This window comes from Heteronotia binoei, chromosome 20 (assembly GCF_032191835.1).
Source record: "Heteronotia binoei isolate CCM8104 ecotype False Entrance Well chromosome 20, APGP_CSIRO_Hbin_v1, whole genome shotgun sequence".
Taxonomy (NCBI): Eukaryota; Metazoa; Chordata; class Lepidosauria; order Squamata; family Gekkonidae; genus Heteronotia; species Heteronotia binoei.
Window position 1 is genome coordinate 32,963,693 of NC_083242.1, and position 15,470 is coordinate 32,979,162.

General features: G+C 49.9%; 1 protein-coding gene across 3 annotated transcripts in view; it reads left to right on the forward strand.

The window, feature by feature from the left end:
- Positions 1-15,470, forward strand: part of MPRIP (myosin phosphatase Rho interacting protein) — a 209,017-nt gene that overhangs the window by 184,656 nt on the left and 8,891 nt on the right. For all 3 annotated transcript variants that reach the window (XM_060260931.1, XM_060260932.1, XM_060260933.1), the window contains 5 exons: positions 2,963-3,110; positions 5,331-5,448; positions 8,092-8,251; positions 12,345-12,464; positions 13,627-13,713. In XM_060260931.1, coding sequence (XP_060116914.1) covers positions 2,963-3,110; positions 5,331-5,448; positions 8,092-8,251; positions 12,345-12,464; positions 13,627-13,713 — 633 coding nt within the window. The remainder of the gene's footprint in view (positions 1-2,962; positions 3,111-5,330; positions 5,449-8,091; positions 8,252-12,344; positions 12,465-13,626; positions 13,714-15,470) is intronic.

The following is a 15,470-nucleotide window of genomic DNA, read 5'->3' on the forward strand; positions in this document are numbered from 1 at the left end:
CATGCAGAGAATCGAGTGGAATCCTAGCAGGAGCTCCTTTGCATATTAGATCACACACCAATCCTCCAAGAGCCAATCCTCCAAGAGCTTACAAGGCTCTTTTTTGTAAGCTCTTGGAGGATTGGCTACATCAGGGATGTGTGGCCTAATATGCAAAGGAGCTCCTGCTAGAATTTCACCCTTGCAGAGAATACATGCTTGCTGAGACTCCTTTAACTGGAGATGGCAGGGGTTGAATCTGAGGCCTTCTGGGTGTGAAGAAGGTGCCCTGCCCCTGAGCCATGGCCCTTCTGTTAAAGGCCAGACCTCTCAAAAGTAAACAGGGGGTGTTTTTCCCCGTCAGTGGAGTGCAGGAATAAACTGTTTGTTCTTTCAGGCCTCATGGAACTTGCCTGTAACGAGATGGCCATCTGACAGCAATGAAGATCCTGTGAATTTAGGGGGAGGCATTTGTGAGTTTCCTGCATTGTGCAGGGGGTTGGACTAGATGACCCTGGAGGTCCCTTCCAACTCTATGATTCTAGACTACAGCAGGGGAAGGGTCATAGCTCAGTTGCAGAGTATCTCCTTGGCAGCTGTTAGGCTGGTTTTTATAGCACAGATTTTTGATCTTCAGAAAAGCTGAGGGGAAAAAAAATGCATTTATTGTAGGGACACGCAATTCCCGCCCTGGTATTGTTCAGTTCAGGTCTATTGGACTTGGAGAAAAAATTCAGGATTCCTGGAAAAACCTATACCCGTAAAGTATGTGGATCCAGGATTTTTTCGAGTCCAGTAGACCCAAACCAAAAAATACTGAGAGGGAAAAACAACAACAGCAAAGCTGCAAAAAAACAGCCCGAGAGAAGGCTCACTTGGGGCTCTTTTGGGCGGTCCCTTTAAACTGGACTGTCCACAAGAGCTTGCAGAGATGCTGACGCGCACAGGTTCTGCTTGGGCCTCGCGGGGCTGCCCAATAGAGCCTCCGGAGGAGTTGATCCTGCAGGGAGGACTCTCCCCTGGGGCTCTGCAGGACGGCCTGGTTGAAACTGGAGTGCCCAAGAGAGCCTGCCAAGCAGCTGATCTTTGAAGGGAGAGGTCTCCCTGAAAGTTGAACCAGACTGCCCAGCAGAGCCTGCAAAAGAGGGCAGAACTCTCCCCACAGGCTGGGCTGGGGTTCTGCTGAGCAGCCCCGTTGAAACCTCACCAGCCAAGAGAGCCTCCAGGAAGAACTCTCCCCACAGGGATGGGCTGCTTGGCGGGCTCCGTTGGGGAAGCTTGGTTTAACTGAGCTGCCCAGCAGAGCTTGCAGGGATCGGCCTCTTTGTTGAGCTCTTTTGGGCACATCCCAAAATGCACACCCCAAGTTTATCACCAGTTAGAAAAAAACCGCGCTGGTTGCTGGAACTTGGCTGCTTCAACAGGCACAGACTTTTTATTTAAAAAGAAAAAGAAAAATCCTGCTAGTTTTAGAATTTAAAAAGCCAAGTTTTCCAGGCAGAATGGAAATGATCAACTGGGTTTGGGGAAGCAACTTGTTGGCAGCGTGTCACACTCACTCACACAATTTTTTGCAGGCTGAAATGCATAAGAACATAAGAGAAGCCATGTTGGATCAGGCCAATGGCCCATCCAGTCCAACACTCTGTGTCACATAAGAACATAAGAGAAGCCCTGTTGGATCAGGCCAGTGGCCCATCCAGTCCAACACTCTGTGTCACATAAGAACATAAGAGAAGCCCTGTTGGATCAGGCCAGTGGCCCATCCAGTCCAACACTCTGTGTCACAGAAGAACATAAGAGAAGCCCTGTTGGATCACGCCAATGGCCCATCCAGTCCAACACTCTGTGTCACATAAGAACATAAGAGAAGCCATGTTGGATCAGGCCCATGGCCCATCCAGTCCAACACTCTGTGTCACATAAGAACATAAGAGAAGCCCTGTTGGATCAGGCCAGTGGCCCCTCCAGTCCAACACTCTGTGTCACAGAAGAACATAAGAGAAGCCCTGTTGGATCACGCCAATGGCCCATCCAGTCCAACACTCTGTGTCACATAAGAACATAAGAGAAGCCATGTTGGATCAGGCCCATGGCCCATCCAGTCCAATGCTCTGTGTCACACAGTGGCCAAAACCCCCCCAAAACTCCGGTGCCATCAAGAGGTCCACCAGTGGGGCCAGGACACTAGAAGCCCTCCCACTGTGCCTCCCCCCCCAAGAATACAGAGCATCCCTGCCCTGGACAGAGAGTTCCATCAATACCCTGTGGCTAACAGCCACTGATGGACCTCTGATCCAGATGTTGATCAGCTCAGTGTCTTCACAGGCACAAACTTCCAAACAACTGTGAGATGCCTTGCGGGGAGGGGAGGCGAGGAGCTATTTTGAAGCCAATGGGAATAGGCAAAGTCTCTGGGCTGTGCTCAAGACACCCTGCCCCCATTTTTCTTGAGAGATGTGCTGCCGTTGGGCCGTTTCCCCCAAAGAACTGCTCTCTGTCATTCGGGAACTCTTTGTCTTCTCCGATGTTACCCCGGGCCGAACTGTGGACGGCACTTTGGGTATTTATAGTATTTCTGTCTCATGACATTTCATGGCACAAAGCACTTTATGACAGATTTCCCTGCCACAGAGATTTCTGTCCCTGAGGGGTTCACATGCTGGGGGTCCTGCTGTGAAGACTTAAAATTCCAGCTCTTTTCTGGCGTGCCCACTAAAACGTGAGTCCTCGGATAATCTTCGTTTCTAGTCCATTAGTTTTCCATCAGCTGTAGATCAGAGAGGCTTGATAGTTTCCTAGCTAGGAGAGCATTAAGCCTTCCCTGCATGCTTGGCTCATGAGTTCTACCCTTGCCAGTTTGTCCGTCTTGTCTGTCCATTCATCTAACAGTTCATCGTCTCTGGATGCTCTTACGGGGCGAATCCTTCCAAAGCTGAACCAGTCCTCACTCCATTGTGATGTCCTCTCCTTCTCCCACCAGGCGACTTGCGAGCGAGGGTTCGCAGCCATGGAAGAGACTCACCAGAAAAAGATCGAGGACTTGCAGAGGCAGCACCAGCGGGAACTGGAGAAGCTACGAGAAGAGAAAGATCGGTTGCTGGCGGAAGAGACGGCGGCTACCATCTCAGGTAGAACAAAAAAACCCGCACACGCGGGGGGTGGGGTGGGGGGAGAAGAGAGTCGGGGACTGATCCAAAAGGTGGCAGCTGGATCTACAGGAGAGCAAGAGGTCCTAGTTCTGCTGTACACTGCATTGGTCAGGTCGCACCTGGAGTCTTGTGTGCAGTTCTGGAGGCCTCACGTCAAGAAGGATGTGGGCAGAATGGAGCAGGTGCAGAGGAGAGCGACGAGCATGACCAGGGGCCTGGAGACCAAGCCCTAGGAGGAAAGGCTGAGAGACTTGGGAATGGAGGAGAGAAGGTGGAGGGGGGACACGTTTGTTCTCTTGATGGATTTGAAAGGCTGTTCCTTTGGCAGCAGAGGATGGGTTGAAATTGAGTAGGAAGGTACCGGCTGGTTATTACGGAAGGCTATTTTACAGCAAGAGTCGTTCACAACGGTGGAATCAGCTCCCTTGGGAAGTGGTGAGGCCCCCCTCGCTGGCAGTCTTTAAGGAGCAGCTGGACAAACGCTTGTCAGGGATGATCTAGGCCAGGGGTGTCAAACATGTGACCTTGTGGCCGAATCAGGCCCCCAAGCAACTGGCTCTTGTTTGCTTCCTTCTCCCTCTCTCTTGCTTTGTTTTGCATCACTGCTTGCTTTGGAAGGCTTGCTCAATCGCACAGCAGAGCTACAGAGCAAAACCTCTGTTTTCTCCACTGATTGAGGCTCCTCTCCCTCCTGATCCCCCGGGGAAGGAGGGAGAGAGCCTTTGCCTAGTTCCCCAAATCCCATTGGAGAAATGCAATGAAAGCACCTTTAAGACCAGCGAGTACTAATGCATACTTTATTTTAATATTTTTAAAATACTTAATTGCGTTTTTCTGTGTCCGTTATAAAGTATATATCTCTGCTACCTAATCTTGGAATAGGTACGCACATGGCCCGGCCCAACACAGCCCGGCCCAAAGGATAACTAGAATGATTAAAGGGTTGGAACACTTTCCCTATGAAGAAAGGTTAAAACGCTTGGGGCTCTTTTGCTTGGAGAAACATCGACTGCGGGGTGACATGATAGAAGTTTATAAGATTATGCATGGGATAGAGAAGGTAGAGAAAGAAGTCCTTTTCTCCCTTTCTCACAATACAAGGACTCGTGGGCATTCGATGAAATTGCTGAGCAGTCGGGTTAGAACTGATAAAAGGAAGTACTTCTTCACCCAAAGGGTGATTAACATGTGGAATTCACTGCCACAGGAGGTGGCGGTGGCTATAAGCATAGACAGCTTCAAGAGGGGATTGGATAAGCATCTGGAGCAGAGGTCCATCAGTGGCTATTAGCCACAGCTTATTGTTGGAACTCTCTGTCTGAGGCAGTGATGCTCTGTATTCTTGTGTTGGGGGGGGCACAGTGGCAGGGCTTCTAGCCCCACTGGTGGACCTCTTGATGGCACTTGGGTTTTTTGGCCACTGTGTGACACAGAGTGTTGGACTGCATGGGCCATTGGCCTGACCCAACATGGCTTCTCTTAAGTTCTTAACAAGGTCTCATTTATGTCAGATTCGGCCCTCATAACAAATGAGTTTGACACCCCTGGTCTAGGCTGATCCTGCATTGAGCAGGGGGTTGGACTGGACGGCCTGGATTGGCCTTTCCAACTCTGTGATTCTACGATTCGAGTCCAGTAGGACCTCAGAGACAAACCACTAAAATAACAGGGATGTAAACTATATGCATACCTATTTAAGAGTAGGTTAGCAGAGATATAAACTTTATAAAGGACACAAAAGCAATTCAATATTTTTTAAAAAACGCTTAAAATATTTGCACTTGTTGGTCATAAAGGTGATTTCTTTTTATTTCTCCCATGGGATCCAGGGAACAGGGCAAAGGAAGCTCTGGCTCTTTCCTTCCTTCCCCAGGGAACCAGGAGGGGGAGGAGCCTCAGCCAATAGAAGGAAGACAGGCTTGGCTCAGTAGCTCTGCTGTGTGATTGAGAGAGCCTGGCAAAGCAAACTCTGCCTCCCCCCCTTCCTCCCCAAGGGAAAGCAGGGAGAAAGCAGGGGTTTTGCTCTGTAGCTCCTGTGCGATTGAGCAAGCCTGGCAAAAGCAAGCTGTGATGCAGAAGGAAGCAAGAGGGAGGGCGAAGGAAGCAGTTGCTCGGGGGTCTGGTTTGGCTCCCAGGCTGCCTGCTATAAGGTGTCAATGGTGATTAAGTTTCTTTTTTTTCCCCTACCATCCTTTCCAGCCATAGAAGCCATGAAGAACGCCCACCGGGAAGAGTTGGAGCGGGAGCTAGAAAAAACCCAAAGGTCCCAGATCAGCAGCAACAACTCCGATGTGGAGGCTCTGCGGAAGCAATACCTGTAAGATGTTTCTCTGCACTTTCTCAGCAAGGTTGCCCTCGAGGCTGTTTGCTTTTTCTGCTGCGGGGGCAAAGAGAAAATGTGTCTTGGATAACGAGGGCATTGCAGCACTAGGAGCACCCAATAGCACGTAAAAGGTATAGATGCAAGCACCAAGTCACTGCCGACCCATGGGGTGACTTACATCGCGACATTTTCACGGCAGACTTTTTACAGGGTGGTTTGCCGTTGCCTTCCCCAGACATCTACGCTTTGCCCCCAGCAAGCTGGGGACTCATTTGACCGACCTCGGAAGGATGGAAGGCTGAGTCAACCTTGAGCCGGCTACGTAAACCCCGCTTCCGCCAGGATTGAACTCAGGTTGTGAGCAGAGCTTGGACTGCAGTACCGCAGCTCACCACTCTGCAGCGCAGGGCTCCCCCAACAGCATGTAACCATTGCCAAATTATATTTGTGTTTAAACAATTTATTGGTAGCATATGGTTACAAAACTTAACTATTTCTTAATTTTTTTTTCCCGCATTAACCCATATGACATTTCCATCCCCCCTCCCTCCAATGTTGACTTCCCCGAGGTTATAAATTCAAAATCAATATTAAAGGCACTTCTAACTGCTCAAAGTTCAATGTATATATTCTTACTACTAAAAAATTGTCCAATGTTTCTTTACTTTCCAACTTTTCTCCATATATTCTTTAAATTTTCTCCACTCCCTTTTGAATATCTCTAAATCATAGTCTCTTAGTGTTCTAGTTAGTTTGTCCATTTCACACCACGATAAAACTTTCATGGTCCAGTCCCATTTCTCCGGTACTTTTTCTTGCTTCCAAAGCTGCGCGTATAATGTCCTAGCAGCTGATAGCAGGTACCAAATTAGAGTCCTGTCTTCTTTTGGAAATTTTTCTAATTGTAATCCAAGTAAAAACGTCTCTGCAGTTTTCTTAAAGTCATAGCCCAAAATTTTGGAGATTTCTTGTTGTATCATCTTCCGCCATTGACAAATTATATTGATAGACTTTTCTGTGGTGTTTGTATGAACATGTTTAGTGGTGGGGCTAATTTGACCAGCCCACCATCGCTACTATTTTTAAAAATCTCTTCCTTCACGTGTGCCCTAAGAGAGCGAGCGTGATGGTTAGACTGTCAGATCTTGGATCTGGGAGACCTGGGTTAAATCCTCCAGCTCTACCCTGGAATCTCGCTGGGTGACCTCGGGCCTTCCACATCCTCTCAGCCTAGTCTGTCTCACGGGGTTGTTACAAAGAGAAAAAGGAGGAGAGGAGAAATTATGTCGAGTTAGGGACCTGTGTATCTTTGAGACCACCTCTTCCTGGTACACCCCCTGAAGGGCATGACACTCGGCAGATAAGAATTTGCTCTCGCGGTCTCTGGCCTGAGAGACATCTGGCTATGGCTATCCTCAGCCAGGGCCAGGGCATTCTCAACCCGCGGGACTGTCTCTCCCCACGAGCCCAGAGGGCCATCACAGTTGGCTAGTCACCATCTTCTAACCATCCCTGGTTGTCCGGCTTGCCTTCTTGGCCCTGGCCCCAGCCTGATAGAATCAGCTGCCTAAGGAGATTCGGGCCCTTCGGGATTTGTTGCCATTCCGGAGGGCCTGCAACTGGAGAGCCAGTTTGCTACTCTGAGCCTCTGTCCTTGAAAGGGCAGCTGCTGTGAGAGCCCTCTCAGCCCCACCCACCTCACAGGGTGTCTGTTGTGGGGGAGGAAGAGAAAGGAGATTGTAGACCGCTCTGAGACTCTGTCCTTGAAAGGGCAGCTGCTGTGAGAGCCCTCTCCAGCCTCACCCACCTCACAGGGTGTCTGTTGTGGGGGAGGAAGGGAAAGGAGATTGTGAGCCACTCTGAGACTCTGTCCTTGAAAGGGCAGCTGCTGTGAGAGCCCTCTCCAGCCCCACCCACCTCACAGGGTGTCTGTTGTGGGGGAGGAAGGTAAAGGAGATTGTAGACCGCTCTGAGACTCTGTCCTTGAAAGGGCAGCTGCTGTGAGAGCCCTCTCCAGCCTCACCCACCTCACAGGGTGTCTGTTGTGGGGGAGGAAGGGAAAGGAGATTGTAGACGGCTCTGAGACTCTGTCCTTGAAAGGGCAGCTGCTGTGAGAGCCCTCTCCAGTCCCACCCGCCTCACAGGGTGTCTGTTGTGGGGGAGGAAGGTAAAGGAGATTGTGAGCCGCTCTGAGACTCTTCGGAGTGGAGGGCGGGATATAAATCCAATATCTTCATCTACCTCACAGGGTGTCTGTTGTGGGGGAGGAAGGGAAAGGCGATTGTGAGCCGCTCTGAGACGCTGAGATTTGGAGTGGACGGCAGGATATATATCCAACGTTGTCGTCTTATTATTCTTACTACATTGGAATATATAATGAAATAATTACACAACTCACAGCCCGGTTGCTAACAGGCAACGGACCATTACCGGTCCATGGACCGGGAGTCGGGGACCCGTTTTAAGAGACTGCTCCTTGCATGGAGAGGAGGGGGCAGATTGACGCAAAACTGTTCGAATCCTTAGCCATTCCCAGAGCCAGGGAGGATCCTCTTCTGTAGCAGGCCGCGTCCTGTTCCTACCGAGACCGTTTAAACGTCCTTCTGGTCCTCTGTGACGAGCTTTTTCTGCCGGCAGGGAGGAGCTGCAGTCCGTCCAGCGGGAGCTGGAAGTGCTGTCAGAGCAATACTCGCAAAAGTGCTTGGAGAATGCCCACTTGGCTCAGGCCCTGGAGGCTGAGAGGCAGGCCCTCCGTCAGTGCCAACGCGAAAACCAGGAACTCAACGCCCACAACCAGGTGAGGCACAAGTCCAATGCGCGGCTCATGCCGGGGAGGGGGAGAGATGGTGTTTGAGGCTTCACCAGAGTGGATTTCAGCGGAGGTCGGGCCCCAAGAACTTGCCCAATAAAGGTTCTTTATTGTTTTACCTCTTACAGCTTAGTAAGAGCGCAGAAGCAGGGCTGACTTTGAAGGTTGTTTGGGAGCTACAGTTGATATAGGACGCTGAGGCCAAAGTATCAGCTGGAGTGAGACATGGGCTCCGTATTGCTTCAGTCTCGTTCCATCTACGCCGGCTTCCGATTTGCTTCTGGGCTGAATCCAACATGGTGATCTTGACCCTGGGGAGCAGAGGTGGCCAAGCTGTGCCTCAGGAGCCACACGTGGCCCCTTTCGCACACATTGTTTGGCTCTCAAAGCCCCCACCGCCCCATCAGCCAGCTTGGAGAAGGCTTCTCCGAGCAAAGCCAGCTGGCAGCTTGGTAATGCATTTAAAGTTGCTTTCTTTCCACCTCTCCCCCCCTCTCCCCATCTATTTGCTTTCCTTCCTTCCTTGCGGCTCTCAATCATCTGATATTTATTCTGTGTGGGGCTTACATTAAGCAAGTTTGGTCACCCCACCGTAGAGCCTGGGCCATCATCCCTCGAGCATTGCCTTCTCCCATATGAACCTTCTCCTGCACTCTGGTCATCTTCAAATGCCCTGCTTTAGCTGTCCCCACCATATGAAACGAGATGTGTGGTGACCCAAGAAAGGGCCTTCTTGGTCGTGGCTCCGGACTCCATCCTCAGAGAGGTTTCTCTGTCTCCCTCTATAGGTGCAGCGGGGGGAAGACTTTGTTTCATTTGGCATGCTCCCAGTAAGGGCTGTTGGCCCTCTTTTTAGTGTTGGCTTGCAGCCAGGGAGGGCCGAGTGGTCTGTGTCCATGTCGTGGGATTGCATGCAGTTGGGAAGTGTGGCCTGCCCTGCCAGCCTGAGAGCTGCCAGCTCCCTGGAGGGGCTTTTCCTTTACTGTAGAGTAGCCACCGCTGCCTTCTGATCAATACAGGCGCTTCCCACGGAAGGGATCGGGGTCATCAACTCCCCTTCCAAGCTCCAAGGCCCTGCCTCAGTGCCTTCTGCTAGCCCAGCGCCTGGTTACCATGGGGACAGATTAACCCCTTGTGCGCTCCTGGGGGAATAGCCAGTTACCAACTGCTTGACTTCCCCCACCCCCACCCCCTTCCTGGGTGTCAAGTCACCCATGCTTACAATAATGAGATCCTTTGTATTTGCAAACAGATTCATTTATTGTAGATAGGATAGGACATCATTGACGGGTTCAGTGAGAAGATTAAAAAATAAATGTAAAGGTGGGGGGGGGGGGAAGCATTATATAGATGGGGAATAGCCTTTAGCAAACGGCGGTAACTTTTCAAACCTAAAGGCTAAGAGGTTACAGTAACATCTATAGCTCTCTATAAAACTTCTACAAATCAATTCTACAAAGCTCTCGGTAACTGAGAAGGACTCTGAGAGAATGCAGAAGAGGGCTATAACCTAGTCACTTCGCCGTTCTTCTGTAGACATGACACAGAGACACAGAGAGCCAGTTTGGTGTAGTGGTTAAGTATGTGGACTCTTATCTGGAAGAACCGGGTTTGATTCCCCACTCCTCTACTTGCAGCTGCTGGAATGGCCTTGGGTCAGCCATAGCTCTGGCAGAGGTTGTCCTTGAAAGGGCAGCTGCTGTGAGAGCCTTCTCCAGCCCCACCCACCTCACAGGATGTCTGTTGTGGGGGAGGAAAGTAAAGGAGATTGTGAGCCGCTCTGAGACTCTTCGGAGTGGAGGGCGGGATATAAATCCAATATCTTCATCTACCTCACAGGGTGTCTGTTGTGGGGGAGGAAGGGAAAGGAGATTGTGAGATGCTCTGAGACTCTTCGGAGTGGAGGGCGGGATATAAATCCAATATCTTCATCTACCTCACAGGGTGTCTGTTGTGGGGGAGGAAGGGAAAGGAGGTTGTGAGCCGCTCTGAGACTCTTCGGAGTGGAAGGCAGGATATAAATCCATTATCTTCTTCTTCATCTTCTTCAATAAAACCAGAATAATCACACAGCAGCTGTAAACCAAATAGGAGGAAGGAATGGAGGGCTTGACACTGGAGCTCCCCTTTAACACTGTCGGAAACATCGGCAGTCTATGTGGTATAGAGAACCACCCCCAGAATCAAAAGTTTTGAAGTACTTATTAAAAAGAAAATGCAGACAAGCATGTTTTTTTGCAGCATGCCAGACTGAAGCAAGGAAGAACAAAAGGAAATGCAAATCCTCTGTCCCTCTCTCCAAAACATGTCCTAACTTAGATGTTAAACTTAGGACAAGGCTGGGTCAAGTTGTACCTTTAAGACCAACGAAGTTTTATTCAGAACGTAAGCTTTCGTGTGCTCTAAGCACACTTCATCAGACAGTAGGATGGAATGGCAAGCAGCCCTCAATATGGAGGAAGTGGGCAGTGAATCCGCATGCGAAATCATGGAAAAGTCCCTTAGCAGATTAAAGAGTCACAAGCCAGGGCCTAGCGACCGCCAGGCTGTCCTGGTTGTCTGAGGTGTCCCAGTTCTCAAAAGATCTCTCATTACCTTAACGACTGCTCCCACTTTTGGGCCAACCGCATGGTCGAAAATGGCTGCCTTCTCCTTGCCCCTGACAAGTAGGCTGTCCAGCTCAGCATCCCAAGGAAAAGAGAGACCACCTTCCCCTGGCAAGGCAATTTTAACATTTCTGTTTCTCCTCTGCCTTGACCCCAGTCAGCCCAGGTCAAGGCTGCTCTTCTTGTTGTCTCCAAAGTTACTTCCTCAAGCCTCTCTAGAACTTTGACACCCCCGACTCTATGTTCCCTGCTAGCAGTGGGAGGGGGTTGAGCTGGCCCATCCCATTGACTGTCCTGCTAGATCAGGGGTGGCCAGACTGAAGCTCAGGAGCCACATGTGGCTTTTTCACAGATATTGTGTGCCTCTCAACGCCCCCACCACTCCATCAGCCAACTTGGAGAAGGTATTTCTCTCTTTAAATCACTTCTCCAAGCCAAGCCGTCGACGGCTTGGAGAATGCATATAAAGTTAAAGTTGCTTTCTTTCCATCTCTCCCTCTCCCCATCTATTTGCTTTCCTTCCTTCCTTCCTTGTGACTTTCAAACATCAGATGTTTATTCTATGTGGCTCTTACATTGAGCAAGATGGGTCACCCCTGTGTGAGAGCCAGTTTGGGGTAATGCTTAAGTGAGCAGACTCTTATCTGGGAGAACCGGGTTTGATTCCCCACTCCTCCACTTGCGGCTGCTGGAATGACCTTGGGTCAGCCATAGCTCTTGCACAGCTGTCCTTGAAAGGGCAGCTGCTGTGAGAGCTCTCTCAGCCTCACCCATCTCACAGGGTGTCTGTTGTGGGGGAGGAAGGGAAAGGAGATTGTAGGCCATTCTGAGACTCTGTCCTTGAAAGAGCAGCTGCTGCGAGAGCCCTCTCCAGCCCCACCCGCCTCACAGGGTGTCTGTTGTGGGGGAGGAAGGGAAAGGAGATTGTAGGCCATTCTGAGACTCTGTCCTTGAAAGAGCAGCTGCTGTGAGAGCCCTCTCCAGCCCCACCCATCTCACAGGGTGTCTGTTGTGGGGGAGGAAGGGAAAGGAGATTGTGGGCCGCTCTGAGACTCTGTCCTTGAAAGGGCAGCTGCTGTGAGAGCCCTCTCCAGCCCCACCCACCTCACAGGGTGTCTGTTGTGGGGGAGGAAGGTAAAGAAGATTGTAGGCCGCTCTGAGACTCTTAAGATTCCAAGTGAAGGGCAGGATATAAATCCAATATCTTCAATATCTTCTTCTAGATTAATTCGCATTCATCAAAAGATGCGCCTGGAGATTCTAACTTCCTCTCCCTTAGCTCGGAGGGGTGGGGGTGGGGAATAGCTAAAATGCACAGCTCATCGCTAACCAAGGGACAAGGCATCTCTCCACACCAAGCCATTAAAATTCGTAGACGTGTCCTCTGCCCCCATCCGAGTGGGTGCCCGCGGCAGGTGTAATGCCAACAGGCTCATTGAGAACTGTGCTCATAGCGCCTGTGGTGTTTCTTGCAGGAGCTGAACAACCGCCTGGCTACAGAGATCACACGATTACGGGCGTTGCTGACCAGAGAGGGCGGGACGGAGACTGCCGGCACGCCTCTCACCCAGGGCAAGGATGCCTACGAGCTGGAGGTGAGTATCCCTCTGCTTTGACGTTTAAACAAAATCTCCCAGAGCTTGTGGGCATGGGACAGGCGCTTCCTCTTGGGAGATGGGTGCTGGGTTTTTATTCAGTCCCACAAGGTGTCACAGAGCTGGTATGGTTCGAGAATTGGACTGAGTCTGGGGTTTAATGCCCCAGTCTGGCCAGGTGGCTTTCTGCGTGACCTTGGGCCTGTCACACTCTCCAGCTTAGCGTGCCTCACTCAGTGGCAGTGATGATTGAAACGGAGGAGAGAACCACGTTTCTCCTCACCCATTCATAGTGAGATAGAGAATTCCCGCTGGATTGCTTGGCGTTTGGGGTACAATACAGCCAGGTCTGTTTGTAGCAGGAACTCCTTTGCATATTAGGCCACACACCCCTGAAGTAGCCAATCCTCCGAGAGCTTACAGGGCTCTTAGTACAGGGCCTCCTGTAAGCTCCAGGAGGACTGGCTACATTGGGTTCTAGCCTAATAGGCAAAGGAGCTCCTGCTACAAAAAACCCTCCTGGGTACAGCCAAAGATGAGTGCTGTTTCAGCTTTATATGAACATATGAAGCTGCCTTATACTGGATCAGACCCTTGGTCCATCAAAGTCAGTATTGTCTTCTCAGACTGGCAGCGGCTCTCCAGGGTCTCAAGCAGAGGATTTTCACACCTATTTGCCTGGACCCTTTTTGGAGATGCCGGGGATTGAACCTGGGACCTTCTGCTTACCAAGCAGATGCTCTACCACTGAGCCACCGTCCCTCCCATCAGAGCTCCTGCTTTGGGCAATCAGGACCTTGTAGGGGTGAGGGGGCCCCCCCTCCTTGGAGATCTTTAGGGGATGCTGCAAGACCTTCCTAGGGTTTTTTTCCAGGGCGTTTGAATACAGTATGCATCTTTTAAGGGGGTGAAGAGATCTGCTAATCTATTTTGGTTTTGACGGAATTTAAAAAAAAAAAAACTATTAGTGTGAAACCTTCTTGAAGCACAAGGGAAGGGGACATAGAACTTTTTAAATTAATAAATGTTAAGTAATTAGTTGTAATGGGAGCACTGTGCGCCTATTGGAATAACAGAGCCTTAAACTGGTACCTTTTCTGTCTTCACCTAAAATGTCTCTGGCCAGCTCTCTCTCTCCTCCTCCCCCCTGTCCCCCCTCCAGGTTCTGCTGCGAGTCAAGGAATCGGAAATCCAGTACTTGAAGCAAGAGATCAGTTCCCTGAAGGATGAATTGCAGACAGTACTGAGGGTAATTAATTTATATATTTAACAGTCTTTGCTGAGCCAGTTTGGTGTAGTGGTTAAATGCACCGATTCTTATCTGGGGTTTGATTCCCCACTCCTCCACGCGCACCTGCTGGAGTGACCTTGGGTCAGTCACAGTTCTCGAAAGAGCTTCTTTCTCAAGAGCTGTTCTCGAAAACATTCTCTCAGCCCCGCCAACTTCACAGGGTGTCTGTTGCAGGGAGGGGAAGGGAAGGAGATTGTAAGCCGCTCGGAGACTCCTAGCGAAGGGCGGGATAGAAGAAACCCTTCTCTTCTCTTCTGAGACTCAAGGTGCAACAGTGCAGCGGGGGCTGTGTAAGACCTGCAGTAAATAGTGTAAGATCACAAACTTGCAGACGAGGCAATAAAATAAACGTAAGGTTTTATTGCGGCACGCGTGCCGTGACGCCGACCACATGCCGTTTTTCAAAATATAATACTTGTTTTAAAATGTCTTTCCGTGCAGCAGCTTTGAGCAAGACGAGACAGCCCGCTTTGGCTGTGTGCTTAAGATGGTAGCTTATTAAAATATTTGTTTGTTGTATTAGATTTTTATCCCGTCTCTCCTCCAGAATGGGGCTCGGGGTGGCTCACGACCTTGATAATACAGTAACGAGAGTAAAAGCAAAGTTCTCCTAAAATCCAATTAAGTTAAATCTAGTTTATTTAGCGCACAGCTTTTGGCATAAACATCCGCCGTGATATTAGTAGAGTTCACCAGAATTACATTCCTGGAATGCCTGATGGAATAACTGTCGTGCATGCCCTGCGGAATACATTCCTTTGGATCTGGACGAAGCCCTCTTCTAAGCTACTGGAAGTCTCCCTTGCTCTACTGCCCCCTTGCCAGCTCAAAAAGGAAGCAGTATTAGTGGCTCCGGCAAAGAGATTCTTCACAGCCTTTAAGAGTGACAAACCCGCTACCTTGTAGATAGAGCCGAGCGGGCAGCCGTGTCGGTCTGAAGCAGTAAAACAAAGCAGGAGTCATGTGGCGCCTTTAAGACCGACAAAGTTTGATTCAGAATGTCAGCTTTTGTGTGTGCAGGCACACTTCTTCGGACAAAGAAGTGTCTGAAGAAGTACGCATGCACACATGAAAACTTACATTCCGAATGAAACTTTGTTGGTCTTAAAGGTGCGACTTGGCTCCAGCTTAGACCTAGTACCTTGTTCCTACTGTGAGAAAATCAGAACCCGTATCCCAGGAAACGATGCGTTGTCCTCCCGCATGGGTGTTTCCCCCCCCACTTTCAAATTGCAGTCAATTTACAACAGCCTCACAGGGTCTTCAGGGCAAGAGGCGTTGAGGCGATCGGACCATTGCCTTCCTCTGCGTAGCAGCCCTGGACTTCCTTGCTGGGTCACACATCCAAGCGGCGGCGGCGAGTGGGCTTCCTTAAACAATGCGTTCTAAATGTTAATGTCCTTTTAGTAGCTTTAAAATATAATAGTTCCAATATAACAAATTCTTTATCTCCTGGCAACCGTATTTTTATACCCAGTCCGCCACTGCATCCAAGGACTAGCCAGCACTGACCCTGCTTAGCATCTGAGACCTGAAAAGCAACATGGATTCTTCCCCCCCCACCTTTCCCTAAAATACTGCTGTTGTCAAGCATGCGGGTTCAATGACGAGTCGAAGTTGATACAAAGACTACGTTCATTGATAGACCGATACTTGGTATAGCAAGTTCTTGAGAGTAATGAAATTGATGCAATACTTTTAAGGCTTACTTCAAA